The sequence below is a fragment of the Crotalus tigris genome, unplaced genomic scaffold, assembly GCF_016545835.1.
Source record: "Crotalus tigris isolate CLP2741 ecotype Arizona unplaced genomic scaffold, ASM1654583v1 scf7180000017753.6788120, whole genome shotgun sequence".
Lineage (NCBI taxonomy): Eukaryota > Metazoa > Chordata > Lepidosauria > Squamata > Viperidae > Crotalus > Crotalus tigris.
In genome coordinates, this window is record NW_024096615.1 from 1,326,863 (window position 1) to 1,346,284 (window position 19,422).

Consider the following 19,422-nt stretch of genomic DNA (forward strand, 5'->3'; position numbering starts at 1 on the left):
CAACAATAGTTGGATAAGCTTAGCTAGAATTTGTTTGTTTATTTTTAACCCTGTAATCAACTCTGGGAAGTGAGGGGGGGAGGGTTAGGGTGGGGGGGAGGTAGGGGGGGATATTGTATTGTATTAAAAAAATTTGTATAAAACTTTTCAATAAAAAAAAAGAAAAAAAAAGAAAAATGCAATTCTTTTCAGTCCCATTCACTTGTCAAAACGCTTTGTAAAAACATTAAGCATTCATGCACCACAGGCAATCATATAGAGTTAAGAGTCACAAATACAATGATCATAGCCATTGGCAGGAAGCTATAATGATAAGAAATACACCATGACACCACCACGCAAATGCTGCCCTTTCATATTTGCATCCCAATGTCAGGTGCAAATACGTGAATTGTGAGGCATATACGCTGGGATATCATAGTTTGTGTTTTGTCACTTGCCCTCCTCCCAGTGCAATGGCAGTGACACTATTCAAATTTAATATTAAACAGTATTTAGAGTATTAGATCTACTAATCTATCAATCCATAAATTCTGATTTAAATTAAATATCCTGTGTAGTTGCTTTATAGTATTTTGTACACAGTAATTTGTTTCTCATACACTGAAAAACACTGAAATAGAAAATACAGGCTTAAAAAAACAGGAGTGGAAGTTAAATTACTTGTTATTTGAAAAGAGGAGACGGAGTTCAGGAGGCTGGGGTTTGCGTCAACTTCTACTCCTAACAGAAAACCATGCCTTCCATGTCAGAACCAGGTAGATGTTTGCAGTATGTGCAAGATTGCATTCCTTGTCTCTGCTCCTGATAATTAAATCCAGTCAAAAAAAAGAACGCTTTTACAAAAGAGAATTTAAACTATATTAATAGGCATTAACATTCTTACTTGGTTTGAGCCAAAACAAATCTCTACATTGGTTAAGTCAATAATTTTTAGAAACTGTTGCTTAAGAAGCCAGGCAGGAGAATTTCTTTTGAATATTGGCTTTATCTTCCTTGAAACTCTGGCATCCTGCCTTCTGTGATAATTATATGTTGTCCCATGGGTAGCTTTGTTTCTCTAGAAATGCTTTGCATAAAGGAACAAGTGTGGACAGTGATTTTTTCTTTCATGGTTGTAAGACAAATTAAGGACCACTTAAACTTGCCTGAATAATAAAATCTTTCTCTTGGGCTTTCTGGAGTCCCACTCTCTGAAACACAGGTAGCAATTAAGGAAGAGTCGTTTCTGCGTTTGTATCCTGCCCATGTTTCTCCTCCCCTCACCATATCTACTCAAGAGAGCACACTTTGGGTCCCCCCCTTATGAAACAGTATCATCTTATTGGGCTCTGGAGTTATCTCAGTGGCAGCCTCTGTCCTATGGAACAGCATCTTCCCTGGAGAGCTGGATGGCTCTGACCCTGATAGCTTTTCATAAGCTCTAGAGAGCTGGCTGTTTCCCCAGGCATTTGAGATTAGGTGTGTTCCACTGTTGATGTGGTTTTATGATTATATTGTTTTACATTTGGTGCCATGGATTACTGTTTATACCTCTTGATTTTTAATCTTTATACATCACCCAGACTCACTGTTTTGAGATGGGCAGACATAGGAATGTAACACACATATACAAACACATTCACACATTCATTCATACCGTGGCAACAGCTTATTTCTTTGGAATATGAATTGCATTCTTGTGTACTGTGTAATCTCACCCCTATTTTTTTCAGAATGAAATGTTGGTTTCTGTGGATTTTATCCTCAGTCAGATGGTATAAGATTACAGGCAAAGTGATTCTAATTGCTTTGCCTTTTTCTTTTTAAACATGTGATTTTTAAAAATCGATGCTTTGTAAATTATCCTTTGGGCTTCAGAATTGAAAAATATATTGATAGTATGATCATTGTACTTATAAATCATAAATAAAATGAATGAGATCCTTCCATTTGTTAAAAAAATATATAGAATTGGTTTATATTCATTTCAGTGTTTTTTTACTCAAATGAAGGAGATATAGGAAAATCCCAGGAGATGGCAGTATACAATAACACGTAAAAATGCACAATGAAAAGTGAAAATGAAAGACTGAGAATAGCTTTACTACTTCTCCTAAATTGTTCTGGAGTTTATGAAAATTATGCATGCATTATTTGTATTGACTTATATTAATGACAGCAGGAATCGATTGCTGCCAAATCTCTGACATATGGCCCTCTCTGAAATCTGCTTTGCTAGCAAATCAGTTTATGACGTGGTTCACACCAACTGCAGTACCATTGCGGCACCAAGTAAGGTTGATGCTGATATTTCATTTGATTGGTTTATAAAGCCAACAGAATAGCATATTATCAGGTATATTTAATTAAAATTGGATCTGCTTCCCAATAGCTGTTCTTTTCATCTATTCATAGTAGTGAAATATTCTTTTCCAAAAATTTTTAAAATAATTCTTATAGGTTCACAACAAAATGCTTGCCGTTGATGATAAGACTTATCTGTTTCAATTTCCATAGGGCATGACTCCTTGGTCTCATGTGGAGGGAGGAAGGGAGGGAGGGCAGGAGTGAAAAGGAGAGAGACGGAGAGAACCAAACTGACTTGAATTTTACAACATTATATTGACTGGCAGACTTATGGCACAGGCATTTGTGGAATTGCATTCATCTGCAGTATATAAACATAATTATACTGCATTCTCCTTAATTATATTGTATTCATGATTCCTGCATGTCTGGCACTTTTCTATGCTGTGTACATTGATGAGGGTTAGATGTTCATTCGCTGCAATAATACTCACATGTTTGGGAGTGTTTGAGACATAAGGCTTTGGAATGAATGGTGGTGATATATTTACATTAAGAGAGAGCAAAAGTAGTCTCTAAGAAGCACCATAGAAGTGGAAGTACAGGATGACAATTTCTGATAAGGGTGTATTTCAGAATTGATCTAAAGGGACTCCTTTTCTTCATAGAATGACTTCATAGACTTCTATGATGGAAGCTGTCTGAGAGAATCTTGGAGAGGATGGTTTCTATTTGTTTCTCTTCATGGCATACACACTCACTTTCCATACTGTCTTGAAAAACTGCATAGCCTATCAACATAGCTTTCCTCAGCTTACGTGGGACTGCACAGGAAAAGAAAAAACAACAGCAGTGATACTCCTCCATTTTCCTCACCTGGTTATTCCCAGTTTCATTCTTTTAAGACAATATGCTTGAATAACCTGGATGTCTGGGTGGTTTCACCAACTTTGAGACTTGTTAAATACATATTAAAATAATGTGTGATATTTTTTATTAAAAGGCTCTGGGCCCAATTCAGAGAAAGGTATATAATTCATGATTGATTTTGTGTCATTAAATCACTGTCAACTATTAGTGACCATATAGATTTTCTTCCTGACAATTGGTCCCTAAAAAGGTCCTTCAGATCTTCCAATGTTAGACATTCCAGCCATTTCCACTCTAAGTGAGTTCATCCACCTTGCTGCTGATCCTTCTCTTCTTCTCTTTCCTTCCATCTTTCCAAGCATTAAAGCTTTATCCAGGGAGCTAGGTCTCTGCATAATGCCCTGAAGTATGATAATTCTGGAATTAACAGGTTTAGTTTATTTTCATGAAATATGAATCCAGCATAGAATTGGCTCCCCAGAATTAAATAGTCATGAACAAGCTCTTTTAAAAAGAGTAATGATTTGTTGTAGCTTCCCTGGGGTTATCAGATGCAACAATATTTAAAGATTATGAAAGTGTAGAAAAACTCTCATCAGTGTTAGCTAATCTATTCTCTGTGTCTTTATATCTTCCCTCAAATGCAGGAACTGGTGTGAGAGAAGATGTCTACCTGATTTGGAAGGAACTAGAGGAAGCCAAGAATATCTTAATCCAGATAGAGAAAATTCTCATAGAGTTTGAGAAGTCTGAAATAGTGGCAGGTATTTTATAAATGCATAATTACAATAGGTTTGATTTATGAACAGTTTGATGGAAAGCATTCTCAATATGTGCCATCCTTTAGAGATCAATCTATATATTGTAAATGTGTAGAAACAGTCTAAATATTAGAATAAAACTCCTCTCAACTTTATTTGTAATCTACTTCTGAACTTGAGAAAAATAACAGAGCTAAATTGGAGAAGTTAAGAAGATCTAGCTTGTTAGTCCTTCAGTGTACATACATATATATTCATTTACTGATGCAATAGCTACTGTTTGTTCAAATTATTATGATCTTCACCTTCATTTATTCTTTTGCCACAGTTTGCCTCAGTAGATCTGGGTTCAACATAATATCTCTCTTCTATGGAAAGAATTTATTACAAAAAGTGATCCTAACAGACTCTGATAAAAGAGATTGCTGGTTAAGGAAGGAATGAACTGGACTGTGTTCAGCATTATTGGTCTTTCTCCAGTTCAGCCAAAACACCTGCTCTGTGTAGGGTCTTCTGCCAAATTTTCTCCCAAAAACCAAGATTTCTGTACTGGTAGTCAATTCTCTCTGTCTCCTTTAAGTCTTGAGTGAAGATGTCACCTGCAACTACGTGGATTCTTCCCAGCCTTCCAGAATCTTGAACGGAGCTCATCCCTCTAGGTCTTTGCTTCCCGTCTTCTAGAAAAGCCACACTTGGACCTTCTTTCTCCCCCAAAGGACACTTGCCCTGCACACTTCACTCTCCAACTTCTCTAACTTCTCAATTCACAAGAGATAACATTGGTTTTTTAGTCTCCCCTTCTGTCTTCTCCCCTCCCCTCTCCATGTCCTGTAGCTACTGAGGAGATTGGTGTTCTCCCAGAGATCCCAACATTTATAAACCTTGCTGCACCAATGGAACTGCTTGTTCAAAATTTCCCCACAGTAGCTCTGAATAGCAGTCAGGTCAGTCCATCAGTCTCATGACAACGCAGCTGCCCCTCCAGGTCAAAAGTGAGCTGCTTTTTCTCCTTATCTCACTCCAATGTCTAGGAGAACAGCAGCCCTATTCAATCACAAATCTCTACAGCAGGTCATAATCCCAGAAGAAGGCAGTTGCAAAACATTGCAAGCTGTTACCTAAGAAAATTACGTAGACTTGCAAAAGACCATAGTGATTAAGAATTGACTCAGATCAGAGGAGACTTACTTATAAAAAAATAATATTTCTAAGGAAAGGAGAATGTATTAGTTGTACCATAAATAAATATGTCTATGCAAATATATCCAATTAAAATTAAGTCATTTAATAGCTTCAGAGTAATATTAGCACATGCTTATTTATTAACATTTTTATATCAGCAGAAGAAATGGATAAAATAGAATGTGAGCCAGAAGTAAAAGATTTTGTGAATTCCAGAGAGTGGCTTCAGAAGAATGGTTTGAAAGCCCAGAATCTAACCATACCTAGAGCTTTTTCTGATTGTGCTTTTCGTCATGTAAATGGAATTGTAGATATAAAATCCAAGCCAGAAGATGAATTTCTTCAGACAAATGCTGTAAGAAATCTTCCCATTGTGGTATTATATTTTTTCTTCTTTTTGGTGGAGTTGTGGGAGGTTAGTGGGGAGATCAAGTAGATTTCCAGATTTTGTTAGTTCTATAGCAGAAAGCTTCATTTGCACTTCTGGCCACTGTCATGTTGATACCCTTACAGGATTCCATTGTTTGCCTAGCAAGATTTCCTGCTGTTATTAAAACTGGTTAGGAATTGTGACTGAATGGGGTAAAGAGTATGTTTGCTATTTTCTTAGTCCTCTAGGACAGTGGTTCTCAACCTGTGGGTTGCGACCCCATTTGGGGTCGAACGACCATTTCACGGGGGTCACCAAACAACGCAGTCCGCCATTTTTCCCCTTTTCCTTAGCTGTGCTACTCCCTTTTATTCTATTGGCTTTTGAAAGCCAATAGAATAGACTCTCTTGAATAGAGTCTAATTCTATTGGCTTTCAAAAGCCAATAGGAATTGTCTAGGCTGTCTCTGCCCTGCTGAGCCCGCCAAAAGTCCCATTCTACAAACGGTGCTGCAAGTTGTCTGCAGCGAAGGCGAGCTGTCTGGAAGTTTCCACCCCTCCCTGCTGAGCAACTACTAAAAATGTAAGTAAAAGAGGGCCAGGGGTGGGAGGTGGGAGGCCGGAAGGCGCAGGGAGGGTTGCTGGCACCCGTGGGGCCCTGCGGGTGCCTTACCTCCCTTGGGCTGGTGGTTGGCCTGTTCCATCTCTGCCGCTTGCCAGCTACGCCTCGGCTGGCGCAGGGGGTGGCACCATGCATGCGCGACGCTCCCGGGCAGGGAAAGTCCTCAACTTATGATCGGTTGGGTAGTCCTCGACTTACGACCGGTTGGGTAGTCCTCGACTTACGACCGGTTGGGGGTTGCGGCATTAAAAAGGTTGAGAACCACTGCTCTAGGAAGTGTTTACATGATTAGCCAAACTGATTCTGGGTTTTTCAAAGAAAAAGCATCCCAAGCATCACATCTAGAATGACTTTGTATTACTGTTCTCAATAAATACATTGGATTCAGTCTGACCATAACAGCTAAATTTAATAATTCATTGAAATAAAGGGATCTAAGTTAAGTACTTAGACAGGTAGTCCTCATAACTTTTATAACTTTGAATGGTCAGTGATAAACAGTTGTTAACGAGGACCATCTGCCCTCAAAAGATATAAAAATGCATTGTAAGAATGAAATTTAGAAAGAAATAGTAGTATCCCATTTTCTACTCCCTTTTAGTGCAGGAATACAAATAATTTGATTCATAATAATCATTTCAACAACAAAGGGAGTGACTTCTTTATTTTTTATCTACAGTAAACCACAGAGACTTTGCAGCAGAACTTTCAAAATGTACAGGTAGTCCTCAACTTATGACAACAGTTGAGGCCAAAATTTCTGTTGCTAAGTGAGACAGTTGTTAAGTAAATTATGTTCCCATTTTATGATCTTTCTTGCCACTGCTGTTAAGTGAATCAGTTCAATTATTAAGTTAGTAACCTGGGTATTAAGTGAAGCTGGCTTTCCCATTGACTTTGCTTGTCAGAAGGTTGAAGAAGGGGATCATGTGACCCCAGGACACAGCAACTGTCATAAATGTGAGTCAGTTGCGAAGCATATGAATTTTGATCACATGACATGGGGATGCTGCAACAGTCGTAAGTGTGAAAAATGGTCAGAAGTCACTTTTTTCAGTGCCGTGGTAACTTTGAACAGTCACTAAATGAACTGTTGCAAGTCAAGGATTACCTATATTTCAAGGTTGTTGATCTATCTGGGCTTGTCTCCAGTATGCTAAATAAGAATTCACAATATCCCAGTCTCTGTAGGGGATTGTACTTCAGTGTATTTAAATTGCATTGGCTGAGTCAAGGCTGATCAAAAGTTTACAAGGCCTCTGATTCTCTTGTCCTGTTGTTGCACACCACTTACTGAATTCATTTCAAACTCATTTACATCTACTGATTTTAAAGCTTGAGTAGATTTAGGGAAACTTAAGAAATCATACTCACAGAGGAAATCTTTGTTCTTTTAGGAGACAAATAAAAAGGTAATCCATGCCAAATACTGTAACAATTTTATACATACTGTCTTGGAAGATGGATCTATAATTCATTTACATTTGGATAAAGAAAGATGCAAGGAGTTTGAAAATAAAATGAAGAGCGCTCTTTATCAGATGGAAGAAAGGTTAGTTTGCATCTGGATAACATCTTTTCTAAAAACAGATCTTGTGAGGAAAAAAAGCTGATGTATCTTATTAAAAAGTTTTTGAAATGACCAAGTACTCTAATATTTAATGCTGGGTACTCTAATTGTTTAAAAATTAAACTTGGGCAATCTTAAGGGTTTCTAATTACAATATCAAATGTACGTATATTGTATTCATTTATGAAGATTCATTTGAGTAGCATAATTACATTCTATGACTTTCAAACCTAGTATCTTATTTTTAATGAAATTCAGCTGTAAAAACATCACTTTTATTCTGTAATGCCCCATATTCTATATATATATTTTACTAAAATAAAGGCCAAAGTTCTAGAAGTACTCATCCCAATGTAGTCATAAATTTCCTTTAAGACATTTGCATCATGTTGAAATTATGACTATTCAAGTCCTACTTTATTCTTTTAATCTATGAGATTTTGAATAAATTTTGAATTAAACATTCATAAGAGTTACCATGGAGCTTCTAAAAGCAAGTATTATTTCTTTAATATTAAATATTTATTCAATATTTACGGGATGGATGTTAATAAAGTAGTAACAATGAAACACTGAATAGTGCATCATTAAAGCTGCCAGAATGAGTTTTAGTCTGCATTTATTTATTTTGTTTATATTCCACCTTTGTTCAAAGCTGATGGAAAGAGAAGTCCAATTGAAATGTACCTTCTCAATAACTCCATAAAGTAGATTAGGTTATGTGATGGCACAATTACATGGTAGTATGAAGACTACAGTCTGATTATTGCTAATCTTCATTTGATGCTTTAGGTCTTTGCTGAGAATAATGGAAATTGTAATACCAATTCAGTGACTGACAGCTGTTTTAACTCACTACTAACACTTAAAATCTACAATATATAGCCTAGAAACTATATTCCTGCAAGTTATCCAATGATCTTTGTTTATCTTCCAATTTCAAATGTCTTTTAATTAATAATATTTATTTTGCCTTTCTTAAAGTGATTTACTTGGCATTCTTTTACCCTTTATATTAAATTAATAAAAATAAAATGATTTAGAATACTAGGAAGTGACATCAGACATCATTCTTCCTATGCCTTTCATTTCATGTAAAAAAGTATTCTTGTGTAGAATTCAGGATCTTAAGAAAGGAAGCCGAGCGCTCTTTGGCGATGTCACAGAAGACCACATCTATATCCTCATTGATGTATCGCAGTCTATGGTATATAAACTGCCTGTGGTGAAGGAGAAAATATATCAACTTATAAGAGTGAGTGACAGCTGTTTTGGTGAAGACAAGTGTCCTAATGTAGAATGACTGACTTTTTCTGAAACGGATCTAGGAAGTTGCTTTTTACAGATAGTCCTCGACTTATAGTAGTTCATTTGGTGACTTTTCGAAGTTACAACATCACTGAAAAAAGTGACTTATGCCTGCTTTTCACACTTATGACCATTGCAATATCCCAATGATAATTTGATTTATGACAGTTGCAGTGTCCCTGGGTCATGTGATCCCTTTTGCTATCGTCTGACAAGCAACGTCAACGCAGAAGCAAGATTCACTTAACTGATTGATCCACTGTGGCAAGAAGGGTCATAAAATGGGATAAAATTCACTTAACAACTGTCTTACTTAGCACCAGAAATTTTGGGGCTCAGTTGTGGCTGTAAATTGAGGATTTCCTGTATTGTTGATCTCTCAAGCTCAGGGGTGTCAAATTGCGGGCCGGATGTGTCATGCCAAAACTGTGTCCAGTCCATTGCCAGCAATGGGAAAAAAATCATGATATGTCACGACACATCACGTGACGTCGCGAGTTTGACACCCGTACTCTAGCTGAATATGCACGGCCTAGAATTAGTTCTAGGTGTAATCTTTTCCAACCTTTCCTGGAGTTGTTAGAACTGAGCTAGAATCTTATTCTTCCACATCAATGTTCTACTAGTTCCCTCCAAGTGGAAGAGATTTTCTAAGTCCATTTTCTCAGATGGAATGGCAGACAATGAATTAGGACATTCCTCATATCATTGTTCTCCAGTGATGGTGTCATCATTTGCTATGTTGACACTGTTTTTATAATGGATAGTTTTAATCTTTTCAGTGTTTTTATGTTCTAAGCCACCCAGAGTTGGATACGAGATGGGTGGCAAATAAATTTTATAAGTAAGTAAGTAAAAGTAAGTAAGTAAGTAAGTAAAAGTAAGTAAGTAAGTAAGTAAGTAAAAGTAAGTAATTAAGTTCATTATGCTAGTGGGAATTCTGGCAATGCTGAGTACCTCATAGAGAGAATTAAGTACAGGTAGACAGTGTTTTTAAGAAGCAGAATTACAATTTCCAAAACATTTAATACGTATTTGCTAGACAAATGAAATATTATCCCATAGCTGACTGCTTCTCATATATGATGACAGGGTGGGCAAAGGGAATATGATTTTTCTCATTCAGAGAAATCATTCAACAGACAATTTCTTACAGGAACAGTTTCAGAACAAAACCAGGTTTAACTTTGTTAAATTTGATGCTGAAGCAATAGCCTGGAAAGACAAACTTGCTGAAGTTAATGAAGAAAATATAGAAGATGCTATACTTTGGATAAAACAACTTCAGGTAACTATAGAAAAAAGTTTAAGCAAATGGAAAGGAGCTAAACTATTTTTGGAGTTCTCCTTCCCTTCTTCCATGTTCTGTTTCAATATATTTGTGTTGCTGTAAAATTTCATATGAAGGGAATCCTTCCAAGTAGACCAACAGAATTTAGGTTATCTCTACTATTACTATGGTAATTGGTGTTTTTATAAACACTTATACTTTATTGTATTAATTTCTATTAATGCAGTAACCATGCTTACTAGAATACAGATTTGATTTAAAATAACTCAGCCTTCTTTTCTATAGTAATATTTTTAACGAGCAAGAATGTTGGTTCAGAAGGACATTCCTGATCCAGGAAGGAATATTGAGGGATATTGGGAGTGTTCATTACTTTGAAGGAAATGACCAGGGTTTCTCAGCCTTGACAATTTTAAGATGTATGGACTTCAGTTCCCAGAATTCTCCATCTGACATGCTCATTGGTGTAGATACACTTGGTAATTTAAAGCAGGACAAAGGGCATGGCCCGGGAAGAATTATTAATTGGATTGAGAGGCCTAGTATCTACTGCACATATACTTCATATTCTCCACCACTGCTCTAAAGGAAGAGAGAGAACTCAGTAAGCCACTCAGAGTCTCTTGATTGTGAGATGGGAGGCATATAAATTTAAGTAGTAATAAATAAATAAGTTAATGTTATCTGTCAAAAATCATTTCTGAAGCTGTCTTCAGGCTAATGAAGTGCCAGTAGTCCTTCATTTAATCCAAATAGCTACTTAATCCAAGTAGCTGGTTTCCATTTAACAGTTCTCTTCTCTTCCAGCAAACTACAGAAATATATTTTTGTAGTCTTTCATTACAGAACTATTACTTTCAGCTATTGAACATATCAGTAAAAAATAATGGGATTTTAAATATCACATATATTATCTACAATGTGAATTAGATTATGTAAAGATTTTAAAAATATGCCTCACCAGCACATCTGAGAAATAATTTTTATAACCCATTCCATAAATCTGCCCACATTAACATTTTAATTTTTCTCTGTTCCTCCACTGCTGCCTAGGTTGGGACTACTACAAACATACTGAAAGCGCTTCAGATTGCCTTTGCTGATTGTGACATTCAAGCCATTTATCTTCTTACTGATGGGAGACCTGATCAGGTAGCTATGAAGAAGGAAATCATATCAAGACAATATGATGATGTAACACTGGCCAGATGACAAAGCAAAACAATGATGTAGACCAAGGATGGTAAAACTGACTACAAGGGGACAGATGAAGGAAGGCATACATGCCTGTGTCTCCTCCTGGTCTTTATTCCATCCACATATTGAAAACATGAAAGATTGGGAGGAGGATATGGTGACAGTGGAAGGCAAAGAAGCATTTCGGTATCTAAAGTAGGGCATTCCAAAATGTGATGTTTATGGGAAAATGGGATTAGGTTTAGGAGGGGAAAACAACAATTTGGGAGGCTGCTACCTGAACAAAAGTCTTTCTAAATAAAGACTGAGCAGGGAACAGAACTGGCAATATTCATAGGAGGATAAAGCTGCAGTGGAAAGACAGCAATTGTAATCCTGTGAAAGAAAGGTTTAGCTGATCTAAATAGAGATGATTTTAATGGGGTATGAGAGACAGAAACATGATGATGGCAAAAATGGAAATGCTCAGTCTAAGCATAAAATAGAGAAGCAATACCAGAAATGGCAGCTGTACATTTAGCGTTGTTTTTCTTTTAACACCTGGTAAAACCGGATGCTCTGTTGCTATACCATAGTGTTGGTTATTTCTTTACATATACCACTAGCGGTCAGCGGTGTGCATCAGAGAACATACACTATCAGAATTTGAGCTTCATGTGAATAGTGATGTTGGAACTTGAACTTTGTATTGCTTATTCTATGGAGTTTGGGTTTCCTCACTATGCTGCAGAGTAATGCTATTGTAAATAATGATTAGAAAAGATTTAGCCAGTAAATAAGTTGTGGATCTCTGACTCTAGTCTTCTCCCCAAGTGATACTACTTCAGAGGTTCAGCTCATTCGACTATTGTTATGATATAAAACTGAGGGACAAGATGGGGGAGACTCTTTAAATATATTTTTGGTTTGTTTCTTTTTAGTTAAATATTCCATAGAAATAAGAAATGTATCAGTAAATCTGACAACCCATGGTCAAGAACTTTCAGATTGAGCAAAACTATTGTTGAAATGTGAACCTCAAGAGATTTTTAACTTAGTTCTGGCTGCAAGATGTGGGCTTCAGAAGTATGAACAATTACAGCAAAGATTTATACATCTATTTGTTCCTATCTAGTGATCATCTGGATTTTTGTGGCCAAATCTGTTAGGCTGAGGTACTTTGCAAATCATCAAGAGGAAACAGGTTTCCAGCCCTGGTCTAGGTGCAAATAGCAAACAACAAAAAGCAAATTCGACATTGTTTAACCCTCTATTTTTAAAAAACCTTAAAATATTGACTACTTTGAGGAAAATAATAGGGCTCTATAGATGGTAGAAGAATAACTTATTTAATGTATTATAGAATCTGATATCGTGTAAATATGGACTGTATGTGTATAGTCACAGAAATGCAAAAAATAGTTCATATAAAGTTTATTTTTTTTTAATGTTGGTTGGGGAGGTGTTTTCAAATACTAGTATTTTCCTATGCTTCATGCAAGTAGCTACTATTTTTGGCTTAGGGATGAAAAGTTTTAGAGTGTAGTAGAGAGCATAAGTTCTCTCCAAAATGCCACTGGAGATAGAGGTTCTTCCGGAAAGTAACAACAGTAGATGAGAGTAGCCTGTAGTGAACATTGTAGTGCTTAGGTTAGCTTTATCAGCCATATAGACCAAGTGAAGCCAGATAAATCTGAAGCTTCTCAGTTTATTTGTTATTTGTATAAATAATTCAAGGCAGAGAACACACATAGTACTCCTTCCTCCTCCTATCTTTCCCACACCAACAGCCAAATGAAGTGGGTTAGGCTGTGTAAGGGAGAATGATCCAAGGTTACCTAGCTGGCTATCATGCCTAATGTGGGTCTCCCAGTTTTTGGTTGATGCCTCATGCACTAGACCAAATTGGCCAACCAACTACATTATTGTCCAGAAATGCTGCAACATAGAAATTAGAGTCATTTGGACAAGAGCTTTTACGTTGGAATGTAAAGCTCATCCAGTGGAATTTGGCTATTTAAGAAAGTCCTAGCCACTGATTGCTATGGAATAATGATTAAAGGCTTTCACACTACTTGATTTATTGTTAAAGGCTAAGTGATCATTTAAGTACTTTCTATTTGGATATCCTTAAATTTACACATTTTCCCTTCCTTGTTCATTGCACAGCACCCCAATAGAATTTTAGATGAACTCAAACTTCGACAAAACATTCCAGTTCACACTATATCATTTAACTGTGATGATACTGGAGCCAATCAATTTTTGCACGAGCTGGCCAGCAGCACAGGTGGACGATTTCACTACTACCATATTTATCTGACAGATCCTGTTTCCCCAAAACCTTTTGAGGTAAGTCTTTAAAAATGATCCAGGTCCATTTTTACCAAAGAGACAAATAAAGAATGATTTAAGAATGATTTTAGACACATTGGAATATTACAAAATGTACCCAGGGAAACAAATGGCTTTGATTTTTTTAGACGCACAGAAAGCTTTTGATAATGTCAATTGGCAATTTATGGTCCAACAACTAAACTATTGGATTTTGGAGAAAATTTCATGAATATAATTCAAACAAAATAATTGTGAATGGAGATTTTACAGAGAGTTTCAACATTAAAAAAGGCACAAGACATGGGTGTCCATTATCCCCACTATTATTTATTTTAACTCTGGAAGCGTTGAACAGGAATATTAGACAGTATCTAGAAATTAAAGGAATGGAGATAAAAGATGAAAAGTACAAACTACAAGCATTTGTGGATGACTTAGTATTTATATTAGAGGACCCGTTAGAGACAAGTCCTAAATTATTAGCAAAGATTGAAGAATTTGAAGAAGTAGCAGGATTGAAAATCATTAGAGAAAAGACTAAAGTTATAGTTAAAAACCTTACAGATAAACAAAAAAACCAATTATAAAAAAAAACAGACCTTCAAGTAGTTAAGAAAGTTAAATATTTGGGGATATATCTAACAGCAAGGTGTGCAATAATCAAAGAAGATAATTATATAAAATTATTAAAACAAATAAAACTAGACTTGGAAAAATGGAAAAATTTACTATCAATATTAGGAAGAATAGTGACTGTGAAAATGAACATTTTACACCAAAATTACTCTTTTTATTTCAAACAATACCAATAAAAATTGTCAATTTTTTTCCAATGAATTAAATACATTGATACTGAAATTTATCTGGCAAGGAAAAAGGTATGAATCAGACTGAAAATGTTACAAGAAGCAAAAGAAAATGGAAGCTTTGGGCTATCAGACTGGGTCTTGTACTATCAAGCACCGGACTAACATGGTTAAAAGAATGAATAACTCTTAGAACAGGGATTTTCAAACTTGGCCCTTTTATGACTTGTGGACTTCAACTCCCAGAATTCCTCAGCCAGTCATAAAAAGGCCAAGTTTGAAGATTCCTGTCTTAGAAACAAAAGACTATTATACCTGGAAGAGCATGATCTACAACTTGGATGGCATGCTTTCCTATGGTATGAGAAGAACAAAATTCACAAATACTTTCAAAACCACTATATAAGAAATGCACTCCTTTTGACATAGGAAAAGATAAAATCAAGAACCTACATGAAAATACCAGGATGGATTTCGAAAACGGAGGCATTGGTACATCTTAATTAATTATGAGAAACTTGTGACTTATAAAGATATTTTGAATACTGAGGGGAAACTACAAACTAAACAAGAATGGGAAGAACAGGGCATTGAGCTATCATGGGGGACACATATGCAAATGCAAATGAGATATGAGAAAGATGCAAAAATATCTGGTTTTTACAAAGATCAGACAACATTAGACCGGATATTATTGTCATCAGATGACAAATTGATTAAGAAACTATACAATTTTCTGTTAAATTTAAAGATGGAAGATGAACAAGTTAAAGAAACAATGATAACTTGGGCAAAAAATTTTGGGCACAATGTAGAGTTAGAAAAATGGCAAAACCTATGGAAAAGAAACTATAAAATAACGAGGCCAGCTACTTATAAAGAATTTTGCATTTACCACCTGCAAGACTAGCAAAAAGGTTTAAAAATATGTCTAGCAATCATTGGAAATGCAGACAAAATCCAGGCACGTATTATCATGTTTGATGGACATACCCTAAAGCAAAGAACTATTGGTCAAAAATACATAGGTGGCTAGAAAAAATGATAGCGGCGCTTGTAGACTATAAACCGGAATTATTTCTTTTTGGCATAATTTCAGAAAATTATAAGAAATGTGTATACTTAATATTACATATATTAACAGCAGTGAGAATTACATTTGCTCAATACTGGAAAAATGAAGAAATACCATTTGAAGAAGATATAAAAATTTTGAACTGTGCAGAAATGGATAGGCTTACATTGAAAATGAAGGCGAAGCAAGATTCAGAATACTTTCAAACATGGGAAATTTTTTATAAGTGGTTAGAAAAATGGAATAAAGGGTAGGAATGGAAATTGTATTACTATTAATGTCAAACATGTAAACCCAGACAATGTGCTGCTTACTAAATACTAAAGATTGTTACTGTAAAAATTAATAAAATATACAAAAAAATGGTCCAGGTCCAAATTAAAGGGGTCTATGATAATTCGCTGTGGCCAACTCACCACAGCCAACTTGCTGTGGCCAATTCTCCACAGGACAACTCACCACGACCAACTCGCCATGGGACAACTCACTGTGGGACAAGAGATACATTAATATATAAAGAAATGGTGGAATAGAATCCTTTAAGAAAGGATGCCAAAGGCTATTTGAATGACAAAAATTAAAATAATTTTTATTTTAAATAATTAAATTGAATTGTTAAATTATCCTGCAGCAAGTTGTCCCATGGCAAATTGACCATGGCGAATTGTCCCGCAAAGAGTTGGGACAGCAAGTTGTCTCATTCTGTATCATAGTTGGCACTAGATTTTGAGCAAGATATCCTTTATGCACCTATGATCCTGATTGGGCCTACTGTGCATAAAGCTGAACAGGATTGGACTTGTTTAATACCTGCATAAGAAACCAACAAGGAAGCTCAGTGCTCAAGGATGTCTATGGAATATTGGGTTTGTTGATTAAATTGAGAAATTGGAAAACATCTCAAAAGAATGTGGCAAGTAATGTCTATATTTTTTCCTTCAGAAAGAAGTTCATTATAAAGTTCCAACATTACATTACCTAGTACTTCCTGCAATGTCTTATATAGCTCTGCTGGTAGTCCATCCGGTCCTGGTGTTTTACCATTTTTTTGTCTGTTGATTGCTTCTATTAATTCCATCATTGTTATTTCCCTTTCTAATAGCTTTTTAAATTTCTCCGGCATTTTAGGTATCTCTGTTTCTTCCAAAAAATGTTTTATCCTATCATCTGAAACTGTTTGTTGCTTATATAGGTTCTCATAATATTCCCAGATTATTTTTTTCTTTTCTTCATTTCGATGTTGTAAAATCCCCTCAGCACCTTCCAATTGTTTAATCCATCTCTTCTCTTTCTCCTTTTTAATTTTATATGTCAACCATCTCCCTGGTTTGTTTGCCTGCTCAAAAAAGGTTTGCTTGGCTGCCTTTATTTTCATTGCCACTTCTTCATTTTCTAGTAAGTTCATTTTATGTTTGTTCAGTTCCATTAAATTTTTAATCTTTTTGTTTTGTGTATCTTTCTGTAATTCTTTCTCAAGTATCTTATATTCTTCCTCCAGTTTTCCCTTATTTTGTCTTTTCTGTTTGTTCTTTTTCCCCAAATAAGTGATAGCAAGACCTCTCATGTATGCTTTTGCCGTATCCCAAACATTTTGAAGTGAAGTATCTTCTTTTTTGTTTTCCTTAAAAAAGAAAAGTACTTCTTTTTTCATATATTGCTGAAAATCCTTTTCATTCAATATAGTTTGGTTTAATGTCCATCTTGTTCTCTTTTTTGTCCTTTCCATATGATTGTAACTGGGTTGTGATCCGCGCATGTGTTTGTTTCTATGGCTATATTTTGTATATTTGTAAATAAATCTGTTAACATCCATGTCATATCAATTCTCGACCAGGACAGGTGTCTGTTAGAATAGAATGTATATTGTTTCTTTTCCGGATATTTCTCTCTCCAAGCATCAAGTATATTTAATTCATCCACCATATTATAGAAGGATTTAGGAAGTGTTCTTCTTAGAGTCTTATTTTTTTTTTTTTTGTATTATAATCCAACTCAGGCTTTACAATAGCATTAAAATCTCCAATCATACATATGCTTTCGTATTCCAGTTCTATTATTTTCTTATGTAATTTTAGATAAAAATTCTCTTGATTTTCATTTGGAGCATAAATCGTTACCAATAATAATTTTTTACAGTTCATAATTACTTCTATCATTAAGATTCGTCCTTCTTCATCTGAATATATCAATTTAGTTTGTATTGTTTTCTGAATATATAATGCCACACCTCTTTTACTCTGGTCCGCAAGTGAGGTGTATAATTCTCCCAATTTTGGATATTCTAATAAATTTTTATGTTGTTTCCTAATATGAACTTCTTGTAAACAAATTATGTCCATTTTTAGTTTCCCTAGTTTATTTAGTGTTCTTTTCCTTTTTATGGTTGAATTTAATCCATTTATATTTATCGAGATTATTTTTATCTCTTCTTCCATGATTATTTATTTAAGGTTTTAGCTGATCTCATCATTCTCATCTCTCTTTGCTCTTTTGCCTCTTTTGTCCTTACTCTTTCTACCAACGCCCTTTCCTCCTGTTCTTTGCTATACTTACCCTGTTGTTTCTCTATCTGATCTCCTTGATGTCTAATTCCTCTTTCCCTTCTCAGCCTTTCTTCTTCTTGCTGTCCAAAGTAGTAATCATAAAAAAGCTCTGCTTTCTCTAATGTGTCTAATCTGTGTCTCTATTCTTGCCAGTTTACCATTACTCCTTCTGGTATTAACCATCTAAAATTTATCCCTTTTTCAATTAAGACTTTTATCAAAAATTGATACTCCTTTCTCAAGTCTCTCACTCTTCTTGGAATCTGCTTTAATATCACTATCTCTCTTCCTTTATATTTTATTGTGACATTTCTCTGTTTCTGTAATATATCTGCCCTTAAGGCTTTTTTTAGTAAACCTTATATGGACCTCTCTAGGAAGCTTATTTCTCATTGCATATCTAGTATGTATTCTAAATATCTCATCTATATCATTAATTATCTTTTCCTTGCTTTCCTCTAGTGCATCTGCTAATATTTCAGCCATCACGTCCACTAAATTCTCTCTCTTTTCTTCTTCAACATTTTGGAATCTTAAGTAATAATCACCTCTATCCATCTCTAGAGAGATAATCGTTTTTTCCTGGTTCCTATCTGTTAATGTCAGCTGATTGTCCATCTCCTCTCTTATCCATTAATTCAATTTTCCCTTCCACTTGTTGCAGTCTTTGTTCACTTACCCCATCAATTCTTTGACCTCTTTTAATTCCTCTTCTAATTTACCTAACTCTTCCTTGAAGTCTGTATGTAATGCCTGTATCATATTTTTCAGTTCCATATTAAATTTATCTTGTTGTATTGTAGAGTCCAGTGTTTTCTGCACCACCGGACTCTGTAGTGTTGAGGGGGGCTGTTGTTAGATGTGTTGTGATCTTCTTCATCTTATCCAATGATTTATAATCCAAATGTCAGTGTGCTATTATAATCCCCAAATGTTCCAAGAAGAGGAGGAAAGAAACAAAAATAGGAGAAAAATCCCACCTCAAACGTCCAAGGGCAGGAAAAAGTACAATTTACACTTCTTTATTTCAGGCTCTTCATGCCTTAATCCGAAAAAAAGAAGGAGATCGAAAATAAAACCTCCATAAGGCAATCCACCAGTCTCCAAAACAAGAAACAGTTTTTGTGTTAAATGCAATTAATGTCTCACTTCTTATCAGTGAGCCCAGCAGATGTTGTTCAGGGTCACTTAGTCTTCTGCTTTAGAAGAAGGAAGCTGAAGA

General features: G+C 35.4%; 1 protein-coding gene across 8 annotated transcripts in view; it reads left to right on the top strand.

Moving 5' to 3' along the window:
* VWA3B (von Willebrand factor A domain containing 3B) overlaps positions 1 to 19,422 on the top strand; it is a 129,406-nt gene that overhangs the window by 65,219 nt on the left and 44,765 nt on the right. For 7 of the 8 annotated variants that reach the window (XM_039340655.1, XM_039340654.1, XM_039340660.1 and 4 more), the window contains 7 exons: positions 3,807 to 3,923; positions 5,261 to 5,457; positions 7,492 to 7,646; positions 8,781 to 8,919; positions 10,129 to 10,260; positions 11,317 to 11,415; positions 13,609 to 13,791. In XM_039340655.1, coding sequence (XP_039196589.1) covers positions 3,807 to 3,923; positions 5,261 to 5,457; positions 7,492 to 7,646; positions 8,781 to 8,919; positions 10,129 to 10,260; positions 11,317 to 11,415; positions 13,609 to 13,791 — 1,022 coding nt within the window. The remainder of the gene's footprint in view (positions 1 to 3,806; positions 3,924 to 5,260; positions 5,458 to 7,491; positions 7,647 to 8,780; positions 8,920 to 10,128; positions 10,261 to 11,316; positions 11,416 to 13,608; positions 13,792 to 19,422) is intronic. The other variant, XM_039340658.1, reaches the window with a different exon arrangement.